The sequence below is a fragment of the Lithobates pipiens genome, unplaced genomic scaffold, assembly GCF_037356315.1.
Source record: "Lithobates pipiens isolate NorthernLeopardFrog02 unplaced genomic scaffold, aLitPip1_a1.2 Scaffold_3, whole genome shotgun sequence".
NCBI classification, from domain to species: Eukaryota; Metazoa; Chordata; class Amphibia; order Anura; family Ranidae; genus Lithobates; species Lithobates pipiens.
The window spans coordinates 170,229,167-170,252,211 of NW_027507790.1; the positions used below are offsets into that span (position 1 = coordinate 170,229,167).

General features: G+C 41.7%; 1 protein-coding gene across 3 annotated transcripts in view; it reads left to right on the forward strand.

Annotated features, from left to right (window-relative positions):
- BDP1 (BDP1 general transcription factor IIIB subunit) overlaps positions 1-23,045 on the forward strand; it is a 180,297-nt gene that overhangs the window by 91,270 nt on the left and 65,982 nt on the right. For all 3 annotated transcript variants that reach the window (XM_077462491.1, XM_077462492.1, XM_077462493.1), the window contains exons 19-26: positions 7,163-7,373; positions 7,925-8,281; positions 11,656-11,780; positions 12,550-12,739; positions 14,622-14,797; positions 16,041-16,245; positions 18,948-19,132; positions 22,378-22,579. In XM_077462491.1, the coding sequence (XP_077318617.1) occupies positions 7,163-7,373; positions 7,925-8,281; positions 11,656-11,780; positions 12,550-12,739; positions 14,622-14,797; positions 16,041-16,245; positions 18,948-19,132; positions 22,378-22,579 (1,651 nt within the window). The remainder of the gene's footprint in view (positions 1-7,162; positions 7,374-7,924; positions 8,282-11,655; positions 11,781-12,549; positions 12,740-14,621; positions 14,798-16,040; positions 16,246-18,947; positions 19,133-22,377; positions 22,580-23,045) is intronic.

The following is a 23,045-nucleotide window of genomic DNA, read 5'->3' on the forward strand; positions in this document are numbered from 1 at the left end:
GAACTTATATATTGTATTTTGTGCAATGCGCCCGTTCGTGTATTTCATAACCTCCCCTCCCCCAATAGATGTTCAAATCTTGTGCCAATCTCGTAGAGAGGAAATCATGACGCCTCTCAATAAATGTACGAGCTACTTAACCACTTTCTCAAAAAAAAAAAAAAAAAAAAAAAGGGTGCCTTACCATTAAACTTGTATAAACTTATATATTATCATTTGTGCAATATAAGGGCCCATATTTCCTCACCTCCCCCCCCCCCAGTAAATGTCCAAGTCGTGTGCCAGTCTCATGGAGAGGAAATCTATATACCTCCCCACCCACAGCTATTTAGATTCTTATTACTTTTTCCTTTCCCTTCCCTTGCTTCCTCCTTCCCCCTTGCCCCTTTACCCCTTTACCCTCTTCTCTTCCTTAAAAAAAAAAAAAAAAAAAAAAATGGCCGGATGCGGGAGTGAGAGAGTGTGAATCCAGGGCGCGCTGTGCCTGTCTCCCTTCGCTTCCCCTCGATGGGAAGAAATTAGCCTGGAAACGATAGTGGCGTCTAGCTATGCGCTGAGCCCAACACAGCGGTCCCATCCTTTCTCCGTCTGAGTCTGCGGAAAATAGCCGACCCGAGCGCGTATTGTTCGTGACGCTGGAGTGAGCCGAGGGAGATCTCGCGGGCGGTCGTATCATCGCGAGTCCCTGGCTCGGCTTGACAGCGATGTAATAGAAGGAGTGAACCGAAGGAACCCGAGGGAGCTACTCAGCGGCTGCGGGATATCGCGAGTTACGTCAGACAACTCAGCAGGGCGGGCCGCTTGAAAATTAAAACTGAAGGAAGTGATTGAGTGAGCAGAGGGCCAGTGGAGGAGCTTCTGGGTAGCCTAAGGCAACCGCCTAGGCCGACGGTAACACGGGAGAGAGACGTGGGGGAGAGAGGAGAAAGGAGGAGGGGGCAAGAGCTGGGGAATGTAAAAGCAAATGTCAAATGAACTGTACCAGCTTTGCCATTTGCTAAATATAACTTGCCAGGAGGATGCAGCAAGCAGGCTTGTGTGCAGCTGAGGCTCTCAGAGAGGTTTAGTAGCCTTGTCCCTCTCGGTGGAACTGGTTGAAATTCTCTCCCTTTCTCTCCCCCCTATATATAGCCTGTCGTGTCCTTGGACTGAGGAATTGAGACACAGCAATTGCATAGCTCTTCACTATAATGGTGGAGAAGACAAGTGCGAGTTGGGAATGAGAGTTGGGAAATGTCCATAGTCACTGCTGCTCTTATAAGCTAATATAACATCTCCTCCATTCCCTCCATCGGTAGCTCTGGCAAAAACTCTTCTTCTCTTTGCATGGCTAGCTTGTTGTGCTCCTGAACTGAGGACATTGTACTACATTAAACTACATCAAACTGCATTGCACTGCTCTGTTTAGCAATTAACTATACGGACCATTTAAAAAGACAAGTTGCAAGGAAATAGAGCTGCCATTGTGCACCCCCCCTTCTTCTGATAGTAAGCTGGGCCCCTCCTTACCCCACTGGCCATACTCACCCCCCTCTTTTTTTTTTCTTTTTTTCTTTTTTTTTTTTTTTTGGAGGGGCAATTTGCGATATCTCTACAATATTATTAGCTAAGCATATATTAACTCTGCCTGTTATACCATGCTTAGCAAAAGGGCCACGGAGGACGGATTGCTTAGCGAGGGGAATCAGAAAACCCGGGCCGCCAAAGAAAAAGCGAGCCAGGCATCTGCTGTAGCAGCAGCTAAACTGGAACGCTTTGCCCACGCAACCTCTCCTACCAGAAGGGGAATCCATCAGCCAACTGGGCAAACAAGACCGCAGGGGGCTGCTCCGGATAGGAGAAGCTCCAGTCAATTAGCACCAAATCCAGTTCGATCACCCATTGGAAGTAAGGTGAACGACTCGGCTCTGGCAGCAAGTAAGACAGTACATAATATAACAGCTTTAGCGGAACCCCCTATGCTAGGGAGTGATGAACCTACACTACGCGACATACTGCAAGCAGTTAACGAATGCAAAGTTTCTATTTGTGGGCTCGATAACCAGCTGAGCAGTATTAAAACTGAATTACACTCCATGAGCCAATTATTGAGTAATACAATGGAAAGAACCACGGTACTAGAAGGAAGATTAAGCATAGTTGAAGACGATCTCCTCCCATTACAGCAAAAAATGTCCGGGTTACAGAAACAAATAGCTACGCAGGCATTAAAATTAGACGAAATGGAAAATAGAAGTCGCAGAAATAACGTTCGCCTGATTGGTCTTCCAGAGGGGAGTGAGGGCCCCAACCCTATAATTTTTCTGGAAAACTGGTTTAAAGAACTTCTGGGTGACATCCCTCTTACTCCACTTTTTGCCATAGAAAGGGCTCATAGAGTCCCCTTAAGATCTCGGGCATCAGAGGAACGCACCAGGCCATTGATTTTGAAATTCGTGAACTATAATGATCGTACTATTTTGATGCGTAGGATTAGGGAATTGAGGGACATCTTTTATAAGGGGACCAGAGTATCGTTTTACCCAGACTTTTCTCCAGACCTACAGAAGCAGAGAGCTGAGTTTATCCCTATTAAGCGAATTCTTCAAAAATATAAGCTAAGCTACGCACTGTTGTATCCTGCTCGGTTACGTATAACTGCTCTGGGTTCAACCTTTTTTTTTGGCACTCCACATGAGGTGGAAAAGTGGATGGAGGAACATAAAAAAGATCTCTAGCTCCCCCTAGAATCATCATGTTGGGAAAACTCGTTTTTGGAGAGGTCTCTCCTCTCCCCCCTTGTTTCCCCCCCCCCCCCCTTTAAAGGAAAGGGAAAAAAAAAAAAAAAAAGGAAAGATTTTTTTTGTTTTTACTTTTTTGATTTTTTTTTTTTTGGGGGTTTTTGTCTTTCAGAATGAGAACTGCACAATATTTGCACGTGGAATATTTTATTAATTAGCAACATTGAATGTATAAATGGATGTAATAGTTTTAAGGAGTGTTGAGGCACTAATGGGTCACTTATTAGCGGGGAGGGGGGTGGAAGGGTTAAGGAATGAACAGAATCATACAGGTTAAATTTCACCATAAATGTTTAATAGGAAGGTATTGGCCAGTACTCCTTTTAGCTAGGTGGCAGCTTCCCCCTGGGTTTTAAAAGGACTCTTAACTGGTATTTTTGCTATTTAAGGGGAACATTTCTACACTAACCTTATGTCAAGATTGGAATTTTCTTCAGCTATATCTTGGCTGTGTGATCCGCTCTCCTAGGTTCTCATTGGTGTGGAACACATGGGAAACAAACTTGTGCATTTTTCTTACCCTGCTCTCTTTTTGAGGAAGTATAAAGTAGCGATCACTGGTTTGGACCCTGGCAGCTGCCAAAAAATCCTAAGTCCTTTCCAGTGCATCCCTATTTCCAAGAAGGGACGCATGCCAATTGAGCTCATCCAGTTAAGGTGTTTTCACTACAAAAGCTTTTTTTCTCATACGTAGCCCTTGGGTGAGGAATTCTACAAGAAATGGTGTTCACCAGCTGTTTCATATTTAACTACTTCAGCCCCCTTTAGCCCCCCTTCAGGACCAGGCCATTTTTTTATGATATGGCACTGCGTTATTCTAACTGACAATTGTGCGGTCATGCGGTGCCATACCCAAATAAAATGTATGTCCTTTTTTCCCCATGAATTGAGCTTTCTTTTGGTGGTATTTTCTTTTTTGTGTTAGAAACAAAAAAAGACCAATCATTTTGAAAAAAGAAAATGTTTTACTTTCTGCTATAAAACATACCCAATAAAATTTTTTTTTAAAAATCTAATTTCTTCATCAGTTTAGGCCAAAATATATTCTGCTACATATTTATGGTAAAAAAAATTCCCAAAAACGTACATTGATTGGTTTATGCAAAAGTTTTATAGCTTCTACAAACTATGGGATATAGTTATTGAATTTTTATTTTTTATTATTACTAGTAATGGAGATCAGTGATTTTTTTTTTGCAGACGAATCAAACATTAAGTGACACTTTTTGGGGACCAGTGACACTAATGCAGTGATCAGTGATAAAAAAATGCACTGTCACTGTACTAATGACACTAGCAGGGAAGGGGTTAAAGGGTCAATCAAAGGGTTACATTTGCTCCTAGGGAAGTGATGGCGAACCTTCACACCCCAGATGTTTTGGAACTGCATTTCCCATGATGCTCATGCACTGTGCAGTGTAGATGAGCATCATGGGAAATGTAGGTCCAAAACATCTGGGGTGCCAAGGTTCGTAATCCCTGTCCTAGGGAGTGCTTTCTAACTGTGTGGGGGATGCTTTGATGGGGGGAAGACAGAGATCTGTGTCCCTGCTTGGCAGGAACACAAGATCTCCATCCTCCCCTCTCACAAAATGGTGATCTACCTTGATTACATAGGCAGAATGCTGTTCTGACTCTCCTTAGAATGATCAATGTGTCCTGGCAGGCATCATGTCTGCCAGACACGCTGATTGGCTCCCGCTTGGTCCAATCACAGTGGAAGCGGGTCGACGGCGGCACGCAACCCCAGACCCAGTGCACAAAATCAAGTACAAGTATGTGATTTCGCACAGGAGGGCCACCCTGCCACAGTATATCTGCTTTGGACGGTCCTTAACAGGTTATACAAGGCCCTGGTGGTCCAAGAGGATGTGATACTGATCTTTTAAAGGTACAACGGATAAGAGGTTAGAGACCTTCTTTAAGGCTTTCTCTCTAAGATGAGCAGCTTTGCAGGCTGCGGTGGTAGTTTGCTAAGCTGTGAACTTAAAGTCTGGGCAAAAGTGTGTGCTCCATTCCAGATTGATAGACCCAAAAGCATCTGAGAACTTAGTTTCTAGTTTTGATAGAGTCCATATGTCAGTTTTCAAGGGTGTGCATGTCTGTCCACATTAAAGGCTCCTATGTATTAAGTTTTGGTCAACTGAACTTCTCTGCAAGAAGCAAATTGAGAGGCTGTCCTTTTGAGGGCACATGGGTTTTTTTTGTTTTGTTTTTTTAGACCATCCTTGGATGCCTTGATCCAGGAGGTGGCTGTAGAGAAAAGCTTGCTCTTACCCCTAAAGAAAGTAACAAGTCAGAAACCGGTGATACCTTTGGATTCCAAGAATCAACCAGCCTCAGGCTCTAAGCAAAAGATTATACTCCATTTCTGTAAGAAAAACTGGTCCCCCAAGTTCTTTGTTTCCAGAGGCAAATCTTCCTAAAAGTTGAAGGGCCCTTTAAGTATGCAGGTGTTGAGGGGGAGGTTTTATGGAGTTTGCAGCCACCTAGGCTCAAGAAGTCACAGGCGACTAGGTCTACAGTGTAGTGGCTAGAGGCTACAAGCAGGGGTTTTGTTGCTTTCTTTCTCAACGCTTTATACACTTATAGGGCATTTTCGGATACAAAAAAAGAGCATTTTCCTTAGGCTGTGGAAAGAAGAATGTCCCACGGTGGCAAAGAAAAGGTTTGCCTTACCAACCTATTCAAGGTTCTGGGCGATTTGGGTGGCTCTCTTACACTCTGTTTACATTTGGAGTACCCTGTTGGAGTGCAGTCAGACAGTGCCATAGCTATGGTATACATCAACCGTTAAGGAACAAAAAGTTGCACTGCTGAGCAGGAAGAAAACTTTCTTGGCTTTCAGCATCTAAATCCTAGAGAATGGGCTCCTCCCCCAGAAGTGATTGCAGAGATTTGTATTCTGTGGGAGACGCCAGATGTGGATCTTCTGGCATTCAGCTTCAACAACAAACCAAACATCACTGGGCCATTTGCGATGGATGACCTGGTAACTCCTTGGGATCAGTTTACCCCCGATCTATTCCTACCCTTCTTCCTTGCCTGTTGCACATGATGAAGGTGGAGAGAATTCCTGTGATTCTCATCACACCAACTTGGTGCTGAAAACCTGTGAAATCCTTTTTGCAGGATAAGAACCCAAGACACAGGACCCCATCCCTCTGTATTTTGTTGGCCCCATCATTGTTTGCTAGAAAACGGAGGATCATATGGTGGGAGGGGTTCTACAAGGGAATGTTAAAGTTTTGAGTGGCTTTGCCATTATTCAGTTCATCACCTGAATGCACAGCATATAACCCATTCATTATGATTGAAAGCTTGTGTCCTGTACTGTACTCCAGGAAAAGGCATTTAAATACGTGTGTAAAAATCACATTTTTGGTTTACCTGTAAAATCCTTTTCATGGAGTACATCACAGGACACGGATCCCTTTTGTGTTTCCTTGTTTCTTGCTACAGAACTAAGGCCTAACTAAGCTAGTAGGGGTTATTATGTCTAGAGGGGGGATTCATGCTTTTTATACCAGTGTCCCTTCAGCTGAAGAGGTGGTAGCATATCCCATGTAGTCATGAATATCATGTTCTCTCTTTCCTGGTGATGTACTTTAAGAAAAGGAATTTACAAGTAAACTAAAAATCTAAATTTGTAGAACATCCAGTGTTCTCTACTTAGAGTATCAGCTTCGGGAAAGAAATGCTGTGCATAGTACCACTCAGATCCCAGTGCTGGGAACACCTGACTTTGATTGCAGGGTGTGCTATTGTTTTTGCTGTTAAAGTACTAAAATTATAGCAGTGATCCCTTTGCACATAACTCCTGCAACCTTACCTGCTAATCTTGCTATGACAACACACTAAGGGCCGGTTCACACTGCAGGCGAGGCGAGGCAACTCCGACTTGCCTCGCCGCGACCTGCAGCGGCCTCGGCGGCGACTTGCAAATGACTTCTGTATAGAAGTCAATGCAAGTCGCCCCGAGGTCGCCCAAAAGTAGTACAGGAACCTTTTTTCTGAGTCGGAGCGACTCGAGTCGCTCCTCTCAGAACGGTTCCATTGTACAGAACGGGGGCGACTTGCGAGAGTGAACCGCAAGTTCGCCCGCTGTGTGAACCGGCTCTTACATGAACGCACACAAAACTACATATAGTTTCCAATTACCCCATCAAAATGCACTAATGCCTTATTCAAGGAACCAAGGGTATCGTCATCCTTCCTAACCTGAATAAAGCCACTGTTTATGATGACACAGAAATGTAATATATGTATGCGATTGACATTGAACTGACCATTCAGAATTGAAGGTTTACCTTTTGACTGTCCAGAAAGTGAACATTTATTAGAACTTTCACAAGATCAATGTTGATCATTTTTTGTTTTAGAGCTGAATCCTCTACTAGCTCCCAGGAACAGAGTGCAAAATCTACCATAAAACCTGCACCACTTGTTCGTGGATACTTACAAAGACCAAAGCCCAATACTACGAAGACATCTAGGAAAGAAAAATATGAAGACATGGAAGGCTCAGAGAAATGTGATAAAGTATCATCTGAAGATGTCACGGCCAGTCCAAGTGACGCTGTGCTTGAAAACGTAAGTTTTTACATTAATTGAATATTATTTTTTCATAAACAAATAAAATGAGGACAATAACATCCATTGAGCATGTTAGAATCATCCAAACTTTCATGCCACAATGAACAGAATAATGCAAAATATATATGGATTTGAAAAATCTCTCTAACCTATTGGTGATCATTCCATTTTGTATGAGTGAAAGGGATTTATCTGTTTACTGCTTGTTTGCCAAGTTGAGAGATCAGTGCTGCCCTCTGGGGCACCCATATTGAGCCTGGGCAGGCAAACTTCACATTGTCCCCCATTGTTGAGTGCTTGTAGAAGACCACTCTTAAGGGTTCAATAAAAATAAAGGAAACAAAAAATCAGAAGGTGAGCCCGATCACACGCCTTGTCAGTTCACAAAGTGGTAGTGGGTTCTTTCTGTAATAAATTGGCCATTTAGTGATGGCATTGAAGCCCTATTTTTTGATTCAGTCACTTTGTAAACAGCAGAACCATCATCCCTCTGTGATTTTTGTCTTGGCTAACTAAGCTTGGTGTAAATTTTTGTGTTTATTTTTTAGCGTGAAGAACAAGAAGACATGTCTACACACAAGGACACGTGCCTTGATTTTGCCACTGTTCAAGATTCTTGTATTCCAATTAAAGAAGCTTTCTCCACATCTTTGAGCCCTGTGCAGGAAATCACCCCAGAGCCTGATCCTGCATTAAGCTCTGTGTCGGAGTCTAAGGCCATGAGTAAAACGTCTCCCATTAAACTACCTCAAGGACAGCTTCAAACACTGAAACCTAATGTTCTGAAATCATGTGACCAAAAAGGAATATCTGGAATGGGATTAGAGGATGATACTGATATTACTTTTGAGGATACTGGACAGGATGTGAAAGTCAAGACAGGTGACCTTTCTGACCTGGGAAAAGTAAGTACTAGTACTGGATAAAAACCATTGTGTATCTTACATATATTGATTTCTTTGTCGTCCGTTGAGGGACATAGGAATTCTAATACAGTTTGGTTATACTGCCACTTATGGGAGGTTGGGGCAATGAAAAACCAAGAATAGTTGATAGCCCCCCATATAACCTCTATCCGGTTCTTCCTCACTCTTATGCTTGTGTCCTAGGAAGATGGGATGTCTTTTCTTCAGCTCTGCTAGATCTTTTTGCCAGCTTCCTATCTTTGTCAATTTTTCTCCTTTTTAATCAAGATTTTTTTTACACTGCTAGTATTTTCCTCTGTGACTTCAATCAAGACTTCTTTACTATACTGTGGCCTGAGTTGGGCGCCATATCGTCCTGCTGCTTGAGCTGGGCGCCATATCGTCCTGCTGCTTGAGCTGGGCGCCATATCGTCCTGCTGCTTGAGCTGGGCGCCATATCGTATTGGCTGCTTGAGCTGGGCGCCATATCGTATTGGCTGCTTGAGCTGGGCGCCATATCGTATTGGCTGCTTGAGCTGGGCGCCATATCGTATTGGCTGCTTGAGCTGGGCGCCATATCGTATTGGCTGCTTGAGCTGGGCGCCATATCGTATTGGCTGCTTGAGCTGGGCGCCATATCGTTTTGGCTGCTTGAGCTGGGCGCCATATCCAAAAACGAAAAAAAAAAAAACGAGCCTTTACAATCACTTTAACTAGAAGGAAAAAGCATGCGTTTATGGGTATAAGATTGTAATGGGTATAAGATTGATAAAAAAAAAAATATATATATATATATATATATATATATATATATATATATATATATATATATATATATTCTAAAAAAAAATGCAGAAAAAGAAAATTGCAGCAGTTGTAAATTTGCATTGAAGAAATTGGGTATTCACAATCACATCCTTGTATCAGACTCACATCTGAATTGCACCTGAAACCGCTGAACAACTACCTTTTGATAGTTGCGCTGAAGACTGACATGAAAATCACTCCATGTAAAGTAAGGCCTGCTGCTTTCCCACAGCAGGGCTAATAGTAATTTTTTTTTTTTTTTAAACCTGCCCAAAGCCTGGAACTGCATGTCACAATATCATCTGCATCCCCGCCTGTCGATGGCCATAATATTGCAAGGAATGTTGTTCATACCATGTTATAGCATAAAGTTCATCTAAAAAAATAAATAAAGGGACAGTATAAAAAAAAGTTTTAAATAAATGTTAAAGCACCCCTGTCTTCCAGTGCTAGCGTGCAAATGTGAATGCATATTAATATGTAAACGGTGATCGTACCACACATGTGAGGTATCACTTTGAACGCCAGAGTGTGAGCAATCATTTTAGCACCAGATCTTCTGTTTAAATCTAAAGTAGTAATCTTTAAAGGCTTTTAAAACATTATCTATGAAATTTTTTAGGTACTCTAGTTTGTTACGATTCCATGGCTAAAGCATGACATGTTGGGAATCTATTTACTTGGCTTAACATTATCTTTTAATATTTTAGCAAAAATTTGTGTATTATGCCGTGTTTGTGTGCATGAAAATTCATTCAAGTGTTGTGTTTTTTTTTTTCCCCCTGAATTTGCGTTTTAAAAAGGGCCGTGCAAATATAGTTTGCAATAAAAAAAATTGCAACAACCACCATTTTATTCTCCAGGGTCTACTCTTAGATAATATTTGGGAGTTCTAAGTAATTTCCTAGCAAAATAATGCTGATTTTTTTTTTTTTTTTTTTTTTTTTTTACTTGTGAGTAGTGTTAGACTTGGCCCAGGGGGTCAAGTGATTTATAATAATCCGTGGTCAGATCTCTCCAAAACCCTGGAAATTGCATGTAACTACTTCCCGCCCGCCATATAGTAAAATGACAGCGGGGTGCAATCTCATTCTGGGGCAACATCATTGCGGCCCTGACCCCGATCTTGGTAAAGAGCCAATGACATGGCTCTTTACCCATGTGATCGGCGGCATCTTCTCACAGAGGGGATGTGTATAGGTAATCAGGGCACTGATCATCAGTGCCCTGATTACAGAACAGCCCCAGCAGTGCCAATCAGTGCTGCCTTTCAGTGCCTGGCCATGAGTGCCACCTACCATTGCTCATCAGTGCTGCATATCAGTGCCCATCAGTGTGGCATATTGGTGCCGCCTCATCAGTGCTACCTAATCAATGCAGCCTCATCAGCACACATCAGGAAAGGAGAAAAACTACTTATTTACAAAATTTCCTGAAAGAAACTAAGATTTTTTTTTTTTTTAATCTTTTCTGTCTTTTTTTCATTGTTTTAGCAAAAAAATGAAAAACCCAGCAGTATTTAAATACCACCAAAAGAAAGTTCTATTTGTGTGAAAAAATTATAATTTTATTTGGGTACAGTGTTGCATCACAGTGTTGCAATTGTCGTTCAAACTGTGACAACATGGAAAGCTGAAAATTGGCCTGGGCAGGAAGGGGGCAAAAGTGCCCAGTAGGCAAATGGTTAAACTCGCAGAATGAGGGATACATAAATGGGGACTTTCAACATCACAAGTAATCCACAGATGATCCTCCTCCTCCGATTTAAACATGCTTAGTTTATTAACTTTATTTAGGTGTTTTGTATCTTTGAAATCACTCAGTAGTCTTGTGACAAAGGGTTGTAACTGTTTGTCAGTCCTTTCCCTTTTATTCTTCACTGAAACAAGCAAAGGAGATTTCAGTCCAATGCCGATGTGGTCAGAACATTTGGGGGGTCTACCTAGATGCAACATCCTTCATCAGCTAAACGGAGTCCCTTTTTGTCCTCGTTGAAGATCTCAAGAAGAGACCTCTTGCTTCCACAGTTTCTGGTGGCTCAGGCTGCTCATTTCCCAGGCCTATTCCTGGGCCCAGCAAACTTTTTTTTTTTCATCTGTTTTTAGCGGTTGATGGTCTATTTTACTGTCATTTTTTTGTAGTTCTTCTTTTCCACCTGCTTTTTGGTGAATTATTTGTTGGCGCTCCAGTTCTTACTAGCAGGGTCCCATTGCTCCTTTAGTCCAGCGAGTTTCTTTGGTGTTTTCCTGTACTCCTTTCTCACAAACCTGAGACAGGCTGGGTAGGGAAGGGGTTTTACAAGGGCTGACTTATTGTTGTTTGCCAGTGTCCCAAACTATTGTAGGTGGTCGTATTGCCCAATTGTATTCAAATTTCTTTGTCCCTCAATGGATTTCAAGAGAGATTTTACAGTAAGTACAAAAATCTTATTTTTTCCAACCAGCAATAACTGGATGCATTTATGCACACCATTTATGGGCTCAGCGATGCATTTTGTCTTGGTAAGAAATGTGTATGAATTTCATCTCCTGAAAGTTTTTAAACAGTGGCTGTTGAAAATTATTTAGCCCACAGATTTTGGGAAGGAAGCCTCCACTTCAGATGAAAGTTGTGGACACCAGGAGAATCGCATGAAGCCTACAGAAATGGATCCGGTTCTACCAATAAATCCAAAACCTGAAGTTGGTCCAAAGTAAGTGTTTGCGTACATTGTAACTAGGAATGGGCTCAAGCATATTCAAAATCCTGCCTGATTGCGCTAGGAAGCTGACACTGCACACCGCTAATCAGACAGTGAGACATTTTGCGTTCCGCAGCTGCCTGTAATTAGCAGTGTGCAGAGTCGGCTTCCTGGCATATCGGGCAGGTGGGAACCCTAACATACCCGTGCCCATCTCTAATTGTAACATATATCATCTAGGTTAAGCTAAATAACACTTTCACATGGGGGAAATTTCTTCTGGTGCGCCAAAATCCTGTCTGTATCCTTTTCCATGGCAGCCCACCTGTAAGACTCACCATACACATTATAATCTGACTGTGCTAAGGAGGAGGTGTCTGCATCTAAGAATTTCTAGAGAGCTTTGAGCTGCCCATAGATGGATGGAAATTTTGTCAGTTCAGCAGGTATTGTCACTGTGGATGATCGATCAACTTGGGTAAAATCAGCCTGCCCATACATTAGGTACAATGCACTCCTCTCCTGCATTGACTGCTTGATTATGCACTCTGTACTCCTTATTAAAAAAAAAAAAGCTCTTTCTTGTACTTTTTAACTCCTTTGTGAAAAAATAAAGGTTTTTGTTTGCTTGGACAGTAAAAGCGGATAGTAATTGGACAGTATGGACAATTGTGCAGTTGGCAACAATTTTATGTGCTTGGCTTAGTTTTGGTGGAAATTCTGTCCAAATTCTACCTGTCTCTTGACTATATTGTTACATTTTCTATTTTAAATTTTTTAGGGTGTCAGAGGAAGTGCAGCAACCTGCAAAAGCTACAGTTCTAACAAGAGGACGATTACAGAGACCAAAGCCAAACATTGTCCGGGCATTACCTAGGAGGGGTGTCCTGACTTCTTCGGATGATTCTAGGAATAAATCTGAAGTTGAAGATGTTGGGAAGGCCCCGGAATCCAGTCAGCCAGCCACAAGTGTAAGAGGCTCTTTCTTTCAATTTTCCTGTAAAAATGTTAAGACTTTTTTTTTTTTTTTTTTCTTACGAACTTCCATTTTTTTTTTTAAATTGCATAATTGAGACTGATAGTAGTAGTAGTAGTACATACAGGATCTGGCAGAGTACATATCCTAGCACACTATGAAAGGGAAGTAGGATACGCAGAATCCAATATAGTGCAATATTTCCAATATTATCTCTTCCTCAGACATGTAGAACACAAAAAAAATAGATAAAATAAACATAAGACTATAAAACAGTGCAGAAAAACATCTGCATGCATAAACATCAAACAAATGTAACCCTACGTAGGCTGTATCAATAATGCATTTTCCATTCCTAAATAAATCCTATGGATCAGAGAATTTTATATTCTCTGATCCATAGGATTCGTCACCGTCCAGAAATAATAGTCGAACAATCAAAACATTACTAAACTGGTTCAGAGATCGTAGCTAACATAGAATCACTCATATCTTGAGTGTCTAGCCATGGGCCCCATATCTTTGTCAATTTGTGAGGGCATCCTCTTATCTCGTACATTAATTTATGGGTGGGAGTGCTTGATTAATAAGCTGTTTCTACAACCCGAGGTGTAGGACCCCAGTGCGAGTTCAATGCAGTACAATTGTTTTCCTTGCATAATAAAACAATGAAGGAAGTGTTTTTTTTTTTTGTTTTTTTTTGCCGCAGTGACTTCCAATTAACTGTTGTTTTTTTAACCACTTCCCACCCGGCCAATGCATATATACGGCCGGGTGGGAGCCGTCTACTCCTGATAGGACGTTCAGGAACGTCCTTCAGGAGTAGCGGGATCGCGCGCGCGCCCGCGCAGCGGCGCGAGCCCGATGTGCTCGTGTCACCCGGACACGGCACATCTCAGATCGGCAGGAGGGCTCTGTGATTGGCCCTCCTGATCACATGACGGCCGTGTCCAATCACGGCCGTCATGTGATGTAAACAAACAGCCGGTTGCTAGGCAATCGGCTCTCCTCTCCTCACACGGAAGTCACCGCTGAGGAGAGGAGAGGAGAGCAGAACGCTGCAGCCGGCTGATGATCAGTGAGTATGGGCTGCTTTTTACAGCTTTTTACTCACTGATCATCAGTGTAGTGTAAACACACAACACACCACACAGTACAAACACAGTCCCCACATATGTCCCCAAAACACACATGTCCCCAAAACATACATGTCCCCAAATAATAAAAACACATGTCCCTAATAATAAAAACATGTCCCCCACATATGTCCCACTAAAATCACATGTCCCAATGATTATCTGCACACATATGTGATCACCTGCACACATATGTACATGATCATTTGCGTACATATGTCCGTGATCACACAAACCAATTATTATACACTTAACGGAATTTTTTTTACCAAAAACATGTAGCAGAATACATTTTGGCTTAAATTTATGACAAAATTTGATTTTATTGGATTTCTTTTCAAATAGAAAAAAGAAAATATTGGTTTTTTTTCCAAATTTCCGCTATTTTTGCGCTTATATCGCAAAAAAAAAAACGGAGTTGTGAATAAATAACACCAAAATAAAGCTCTATTTGTGCGAACAAAATGATAACAATTTCATTTGGGTACAGTGTAGCACGACCGCGCAATTGTCACTGAAAGCGATAGAGCGCTGAAAGCTGAAAATGGGGCTGGGAAGGAAGGGGGTGAAAGTGCCCTGTATTGTAGTGGTTAAATTATACCATGGTAAAATTTAGCTTAGTAAAGTGTGGACAAAAGGGGCACAGCTTTTTTCTCTCTCCATAAAGCAGCACCATTTTAATGTGCTCATAACATTTTTTTGTCTAATAACCTACTTCATTTTTTTTTCCATTTTTCACAGTATGAATCAGAAAAAGCTCCCATCTTGGCAAATGCTGCTACAGAAGACACGCCTTCCCCAGTAGAGATTGCTCATTCACGTGTCCTTTCACTGGAGACCATTGGTCTGCCTAGCGCAGACCAGATTGAGCTTGAGGAGTCTCCCTCAGTGTGTGTGGATGGTTCAGTTCCTGTTGGGTATGTTTTTGTTTAACGCTAACTTGGACATTGTTTTTATTGTAGCCTGCTCTTCCTGATGACTATAGAAAAGTGTTGCAAAATTCTTATTTAAAAGAAAAGTATGGCATGTGGATATATTTTATGATGTATATTTTATGACACACACATATATTTATATATTCTATCTTATATTTCTCGAGGTAGATGCAGCATCAGTCCAGTGCCACATCTGTCCCCCACCCCCTCTGTGTTCAGTTTTGCCCTTCACTCTGAGCATAGAGCCATGCCTGTCAGTCACTGGCTCTGCTCTGCACCTCCAGCGCTCCCTGCAGTGTGTGGCTGTGGAGGGGTGCAAGTGGCTGACTCAGGCTGAGCCAGCTGCCAGTCCAAGGATCTGGGTGGATCTTGACTGTAAGGTCGGGATCTTTCCCCAGCCTGGACCGGCTGAGTGAAGTCAGCCGATCGTGGGTTTTAGCCTGTTGTCAGCTGAAAATGGGTCACAAGAGTGCAGAACGAAAATGCACTTCTGTGATCCATAGGAGAAGTAGGGCCAAAAAATATTTGGCCATTCTTTACCTTTTTTAAAGGATAAGTTTACTTTTCGTAACATGGTACATGTTTTCCCATATTCAGGGTGTAACTTGTTACAAATTGGCCAGCCCCCACATCTCCCTGATCCCCGCTGTGACAGCTAGTAGTTTTAAAGGAACTACTTTAAATCTGTCAGAATATATTGGCTTGCTCGTATGGGTTACGAGCAAGCTGATATAGTGACAGGTCTGCAGGAGACCTGCATGGCCTCCAGTGATTTGCTGATCACTGGCGCAGTGCTTTACAGGCTCCTGCAACAAAAAATAATAAATGCACCTTTTTTTACCTGCATAAAAAAAATTTGCATTTTTTTTTTTTTTTTTTTGGTGAAAAGGTGAACTTCTCTTTTAACGTTGATCCTTTTCCACTGCTCTAGTTGCCGGTATGGCAGTATTGGAACCATGCATAATTCAAATGTCTCCTGACGGCCCTAGATTTGAAACTGATATGTCGCTAGATTGCTGGAACATGTTACACATCCGTGTATGTACAATTGGGGCAAGTGTATGAACTGCGGTTTTGTTACATTCCTTTAACTAAAGGCGAGAAAAGCTGTACATGCAGCTGCTGCTATGTTGCCTTTTCATCCGTAACTGGATGGATTTTGTGCCATTTATTTAAATTTCGACAGCTCAGAATTCTTTATGGTAGTTTGTAAAAATCTTTTCAGAATGAAAAAAAAATTCAGTGGCTCCGAAGATGAGAAAAAAGCTGCACCAACCAAAACAACTTTGACAAGAGGTCGATTGGTGAGACCAAAGCCAAACTTGGGCAGTTCAGTTACACGTACCTCAGTATCTGCTCCTCAGAAGTGTGATGTTCGTGAAGAAGGGAAAAGTGGAAAAGACGATGTCAATACATCATCCGTGGAAAGTGTAAGAGAGAACAAATGCTAAATGTGTCTCTACATCCATTTTTTCATTTACCAGAACTGTTTTTGTCTTTGCTTTAAGAGTCTAGCTTTACTTGGCTTTCAAAATTAAGAAAAGAAATGGAAACGGATGCGTACATTCCCCCTGTCTATTTGTCCTAATGATCATTGTCGGCAATGATTGCAATGGGAAATCAAAAATGTTAGATTTATAACTACACAACAGGGAGGTGAAATCCTCTAGGGCCTGGTTCACATTTAAGAATTTTTTATTGCATTATGCATTTTGCAAAAATGCAGTACAGGGCATTTAACATAGTTTCCTATGGGGTATGTTCACATCTGTGTGTTTTTTAGCTGTTGCTTTTTGGAAAGGATCAGGACCTTTTTTTAAAGGAAATGTTTTTGGTTCAGTAGATTTCAATAGACATGCAGCAGAAAGGCATGTAGTGTGTTTTTGATGCATTTTTAAAACCTCTCCCTTAAAAAAAAAAAAAAAAAAAAAATGAATTAAAATGAAAAAAAAACATAAACGCAAAAAGCATCAAAACGTGTGTGCAAAAAACGCAAAACGCACCACAAAAAGCGATGCAGAAACCTGTCAAAAGCAAACTGCATGGGTGTGAACGAGGTCTAATGGGGACACCTGTTTAGATGACAACTGCTCAAGAGGGTCTCCACCCACTTTGGAGAGACTTACTCTCATTCCCTGTATTCAGAACAAGCAGTTAAAGGAAGATGTACCAAACAGCACACTGACATCAAAAGACTTAGAAAGTGATTTTAAAGCGGAGTTCCACCCAAAAGTGGAACTTCCTCTTTAAGCACTTCTCCCCCCCCCCTTACATGCCACATTTGGCAGCGACTCCTCTCCCCTAGGCGGTCCCTCCCTCGGCAATCTTCTGGGACCTGTCACATGTCCCAGAAGGTTGCCTGTCCACTGGGAGAGGGAAGCACGACATGAGCAGTGCACGCCCAGCCATGAAGCCGCAAGCTGTCATGGCCTGGTGCCCACAGTTCCAATGGATGCGCTGAGGAGAGGGTGAGAAGCGAGGCCTGGAACGCCGCTTTGAAGCGATATTAAACCCAAAATGTAATATATTGCAGCTTACTGATTGACTGTTTTTACAGGCAGCGGGAAGCAACGTTTTCGTGCTTCTACTGGTTCACCTGTGCGATTGGCGAGCCAGAGAAGGAATCCACCGATGGCTGAAGTTTACCCTAGAGCTGAACGAGGACTTGATGATCCCCGGTCATGTCTGACTCGGAGGCTGGGTGTGAAGTTATAACTTCATGTCCAGCCCCAGCAGTTGTAAACACTGCTGTGTTTGGCTGGAGAGCCTGAGATGTTGTGTGTTTTTATTTCTTGTTTATTTTTTTCCATTTTTTTTTAATCTCAGGCTTTCCAGCCTGGAGGAGAGATGTGGGGTCTTATAGATCCCAGATCTCTCCATAAAGAGGACCCGTTGTGCCCTATTCCTATTACAAGGGACGTTTGCATTCTTTCTAATGGGAATAAAATAAAATAAAAATAAAGAGAAAGTGTAAAAATACAAAACTTTTGATAAAATAAACAATAGGAAAAAAAAATAAAAAATTAAAGCGCCCCCGTCCCCTCGTGCTCGCACGGAGAAGCAAACGCATACGTAGGTCGTGTCCACATATGTACATGACAGTCAAACCACACACGTGAGGTATCGCCGTGAACATTAGAGTGAGAGCAATAATTCTAGTACAAGACCTCCTCTGTAACTCCAAACTGGTAATTTGTAAAAAATGTAAAAGTATAGCCTATGGAGAATTTTAAGTACGAAGTTTGGCAGCATTCCACGAGTGTGTGCAAATTTACAGCGTGACACGTTGGGTATCTATTTACTCAGCGTAACATCATCTTTCACATTATACAAAAAAAATGGGGCTAACTTTACTGCTTTGTTTTTTTTTTTGCCCAAAAAAAATTGCGTTTGAAAATTTGCTGTGCAAATTCTTTGTGACATAAAAAATTTCAATGACCACCATTTTATTCCCTAGTAGCCTCTGCTAAAAAATATACATAATGTTTGGGGGTTCTGAGTAATTTTTTAGAGAAGAAAGATTTTTACATGTAGGAGAGAAATGCCAGAATTTACAGTTACAGCAAACATTTGTTTTCCTTTTTGGAATAAGGCCTGATTCACACCTATGCAGGTTTCAGTTTGCATATGGCAGGTGCATTTTGCATTTTTCAATACACATCTTTAAACCATTGAAGTCTATGGAACCAAAAACAAGAAAAAAATCCATGGCCCTTTCCATAAAAAGCACAGATGTGTGAACTACATACATAGGAAACCATGTTAAATGGACTGTAGTGTGTTTCTGCAAAACTGAAAATGCATAGGTGTGACCCAGGCCTTAAGGTTTTACACAAATAACAAAAAATTGATCAACAGACTTACTGGCCAGATCAGCAGGTGAAAATAAGGGAAAAAGCCTAAAGAAAACTAATGAAGCCATCACATTGGTAAGCTGCAATATAATAAATGTTTGATTTTGGGTTTAATACCTCTTCAACCCTGCCCTTCGCTATCCAAAATTAGGGGATAACTTTGGTTATGCAAACACTTAAAATGCAGAGTTCACAGCATTTTCATTTGTTTTGAAAAGTACACATGGGGAAGCTTTAACCCAAGTTAAATGTTTCTCTGTTTTTATTGTGTTGTACAGTTGTCGCACAGTGATGCAGAAAAAAAACTTGTACTTGCAAATAATGAAACAGAAGATGCTGCCTCCCCCGAAGAGATCACTCAGTCGTATATCCTTCCACTGGAGACCATTGTTCTGCCTGGTGTGGATCAGATGGATAGTGAGGAGTCATCTGCTGTGCCCATGGATAATTCCTCTACTGTCACGTATGTTCATATCTATGTTTATTTTACTTAGCAAATTACTTGTGGACTAGCTATGGTCTCTATGGGAATTGTGTATAAATGTACCCAGTATTGCTGCTTGGCTTTCCTGACAGCACCTACCTAACAATAAATATAAATTGTAAAAAGTGCTCCGGCCGGGAAGGGGGTAAAACCTTCCGGGACTGAATTGGTTAATATAACACAATGCGTAAAGTACATTAAAAAATTCAGAAAAACTCATTAATGTTAAAGAGGAGTGAAAAAATGAAAAAAACTAAGTATGAAAACAACTTCAGTTTTTGTGGAATAGTAAAAATAAAGCACATAAATAGAAGCCCATGTAAATGGGGGGGGGGGGGGGGGGGGGGGGTGTAAATAAAATCCTATTAACGTAGCCAGATATATAAGTGTAGAGCCATATTAAGACTTGTTTGAAAAATATATAATAAACAATACCAACCAGTGAACACAACTAGTCACTTGGTAGAGAAACAAGCATAAGTAATATTCATTCCATAGAATCATCAGGTACTGGGTCCAGGGAACGAAAGCGACCTCTTTTGTGCGAGCCATGATGTTCATTTCTGCTTGCTGGGTTAGATGATTTGCCTGAGGAACACAATGCTCATCTTCGGTGAGAGCCATTCAGGTTTTGGGTGGAATTCAGTAGATGCAAATCTTGAAGAGTAGTTTGCAGATCATTTGTAGTACGACAGGCATATTTTGAGCCTTGATAAGTAAAACGCACAAGAACGGAAAACCCCATTGATACGTAATTAAATTAAATTGCAATATTTTAAGTAGCGGTTTCAGTGCCCATCTGTTGATAGTTGCGATGAGTCTGCAGTTGATAATTGTGTCCCTGAAAGACTAGAGATTCTTTATTTCTTGCAGCGGCTAAATAGTTGTTCTTTTGTACAATCGAAATGAAATTTGGCTTTGATATCGCCAGGAGGACCTTCAGGTTTTTTGGGTGTTAGGGCTCTATGAACCCTGTCCATCACAAGTCGTTCCACTGGCATTGCCGCATGTAGTTCCTGAAAAAGGGCCATCATTGTGGCTTGTAAGTCAATTACAGATTCAGGTATTCCTCTGATGCGTAAATTGGAGCTCCTTGCACAATTTTCGTAAACTTCCAATCGGGTTTGTAAGATTGTATTTTCTGCTTTAAGGTTTTCAATCTCTTTTGAGTAATTCAGGGTATAGTTTTCCATGTCGTCTACTCTAATTTCAAGTTCAGACATTATTATTATTATTATTATACATGATTTATATAGCACCAACAGTTTACACAGCGCTTTACAATGTATAGGTGGGGACAACACAATTACAATACAGTTCAATACAAAAGGTACAGGAGGGCCCTGCTCGTAAAGCTTACATTCTAAAGGGAGGGGGTGGTGGTACAAAAGGTAATAGCTGCAGAGAATGATTTGATGTGGGTGGCTCGGGGACAGTTTTTAGGTGGCTGTGGGATAGGCTTCCCTGAATAAATGAGTTTTCAGGGATCTCCTAAAGGTCGACAGAGTAGGGGCTGATCGGACAGACTGGGACAGGGAATTCCAGAGGATGGGAGAGGCTCTGGAGAAGTCTTGAAGGTGAGCATGGGAGGAGATAATAAGGGAGCTAGAAAGCAGGACGTCCTGGGAGGAGCAGAGGGGACAATTTGGGCGATGTCTGTAGATGGGGGCTATGTTGTGGATGCATTGGCCTAGTTCCCTATTCTCTGCCCTGTGGTTCCTGAGGGGGCTGGCATCAGCGCCATTTTGACTGAGGCGGTGCTGATTTGCCTGTTTTCGGCTTCATGGAGGGCCATTCATTCCTGGGAATAGGGTCCCAATATGGCTATTTACTATGAACAGTCTGGGGAGGAATACTTGCGGCTAAGCACCATATACCCATCATTATCCAGCCATTTCGTCCTTCAGGTGACAAAGCTTTAGGTAGGCACATCCATACCGCTCAGCTCTGCGCATGCGCCCCCCACATAGTGGCTTTTTCGTCCTCTATGTAATCTAAAGAAAGTATTCGTGAAACAAAGGCCAAAAAATACATTTACACTCAAGAACTTAAATTCTGCCCACACATATGGGCCCAAAAATGTAAATATTTCTTGCACTACACATGCTGCCTATCATTATGCATGCCAAACTGAGAGCAATATTTCTGGGGCCAATAGTCCAGGTTAACTCTAAAGTGATGATCTGTAGGGACTAGAAAACGTTGCCTAAGGAAAATACAAGTTACTGGAGTTCGTCATTGTTTTGCAGGTGCACACAATTTTTTAAAGCTTTTCATGTTGGGTATCTATGTACTCAGTGCTATTTCATTTTTAATATTTAACCAAAAATCAGGTCATGTATTGAATTTGTGTGCCCTAAAATGAACTTTATTGTATTTTTTTTACAGAATGTTTGGGCATATAATGTTGGGTTTAAGTGAGAGAACAAAATGAAGCCATAGTTTTAGCTTAGCATTTTAGGAGGCCCTATGGTGTACAATTTCTTTTATTTCTTTTTGCTTCTCTTTTAATTTCTATAGCTTTGGAAGAAGACGTCTTTAGCTATCTTTTAAATGGTGCACGACGCAGTTGACCCTTCTGGGGTAGCCTTCCATTGCCACATTAAAGGAGAAGTTCACCTTTCATGTTACGAATGGACCCAGAATGAAATGTTATGTTTTTTTTATTTTTAGCATTACCAAAGAATTAAGTTTATTGATGTTGTTTGACTTAGGCTGCTTTCACACTGGGGCGGGAGCGGCGTCGGCGGTAAAGTGCCGCTATTTTTAGCGGCGATTTACCGTCGTTTTAGCGGCGGTCTGCGGGCACTAGCGGGGTGGTTTTAACCCCCGCTAGCGGCCGAAAAAGGGTTAAACCCACCCGCAAAGCGCCGCTGCAGCGGCGCTTTGCCGGCGGTATTGCCGCGGTGTCCCATTGATTTCAATGGGTAGGAGCGGTTTAGGAGCGGTGAATACACCGCTCCTTCACCGCTCCAAAGATGCGGCTAGCAGGACTTTTTTCACCGTCCTGCCAGCGCATCGCTCCAGTGTGAAAGCCCTCCGGCTTTCACACTGGAGTGAAAGGGGCCGGTTTTTTTCAGGCGCTACACAGGTGCTATTTTTAGCGCTGTAACGCCTGAATACCGCCCCAGTGTGAAAGCAGCCTAATGACCTTCTGTGACATTTTACTTAAATGAAAACCAAACCAGCTTTGGATGATACTTTTAATATTTTCTCGTTGTCAGGATTAAAAACGATGTAAGTACCTCTGAAGATGATAGACTGATAGAACCATCACCAGGTTTGACAAGGAGCAGATTGCAGAGACCAAAGCCAAACTTGGGTCGATCAGTTACACGTCCAGCCTTATTCACTCCACAGAAGTGTGATGTTCACGAAGAAAGGAAAACCACAAGTGACAGTTTTGATTCTTCGTCCATAGAAAAAGTAAGGATCAAATCCAAAACCTGCCTTTGCGACTGCTTGAAATTTTTCTTTCTTATTTCAATAAATGTTTATTACTTTTAGGGTATAGAAGAGGGAACAAAATACAATATTTCTTACATATAGTAAGAAAGATGTTTTTTTTTTTTTTCTTTAATGGTATAATATCTTAGTAGTACAGTGCAGGCTTGGATATTCATTGACCCTGGGTTATGCAGTTAGGCAGCCTTGAAGGAAGTAAACCTGATCATCTCATGGATGTAAAAGCACTGTTCAGTAATCTCTGTACAAAATTCCAGGAGTGGACAATTGTAAGGAGTATTTGCTCAACCTGGACCTTGGGGAATGGTCGCTCGATCTGGACATCTTAAATCTGCCATTTAAAAAATAGGGAACCCTAGATGTCTACATCCTGGTTTCCAGGTTCAGCAACAAGTTGCCCCTATTTGTGGCCAGGACCAAGGATCCT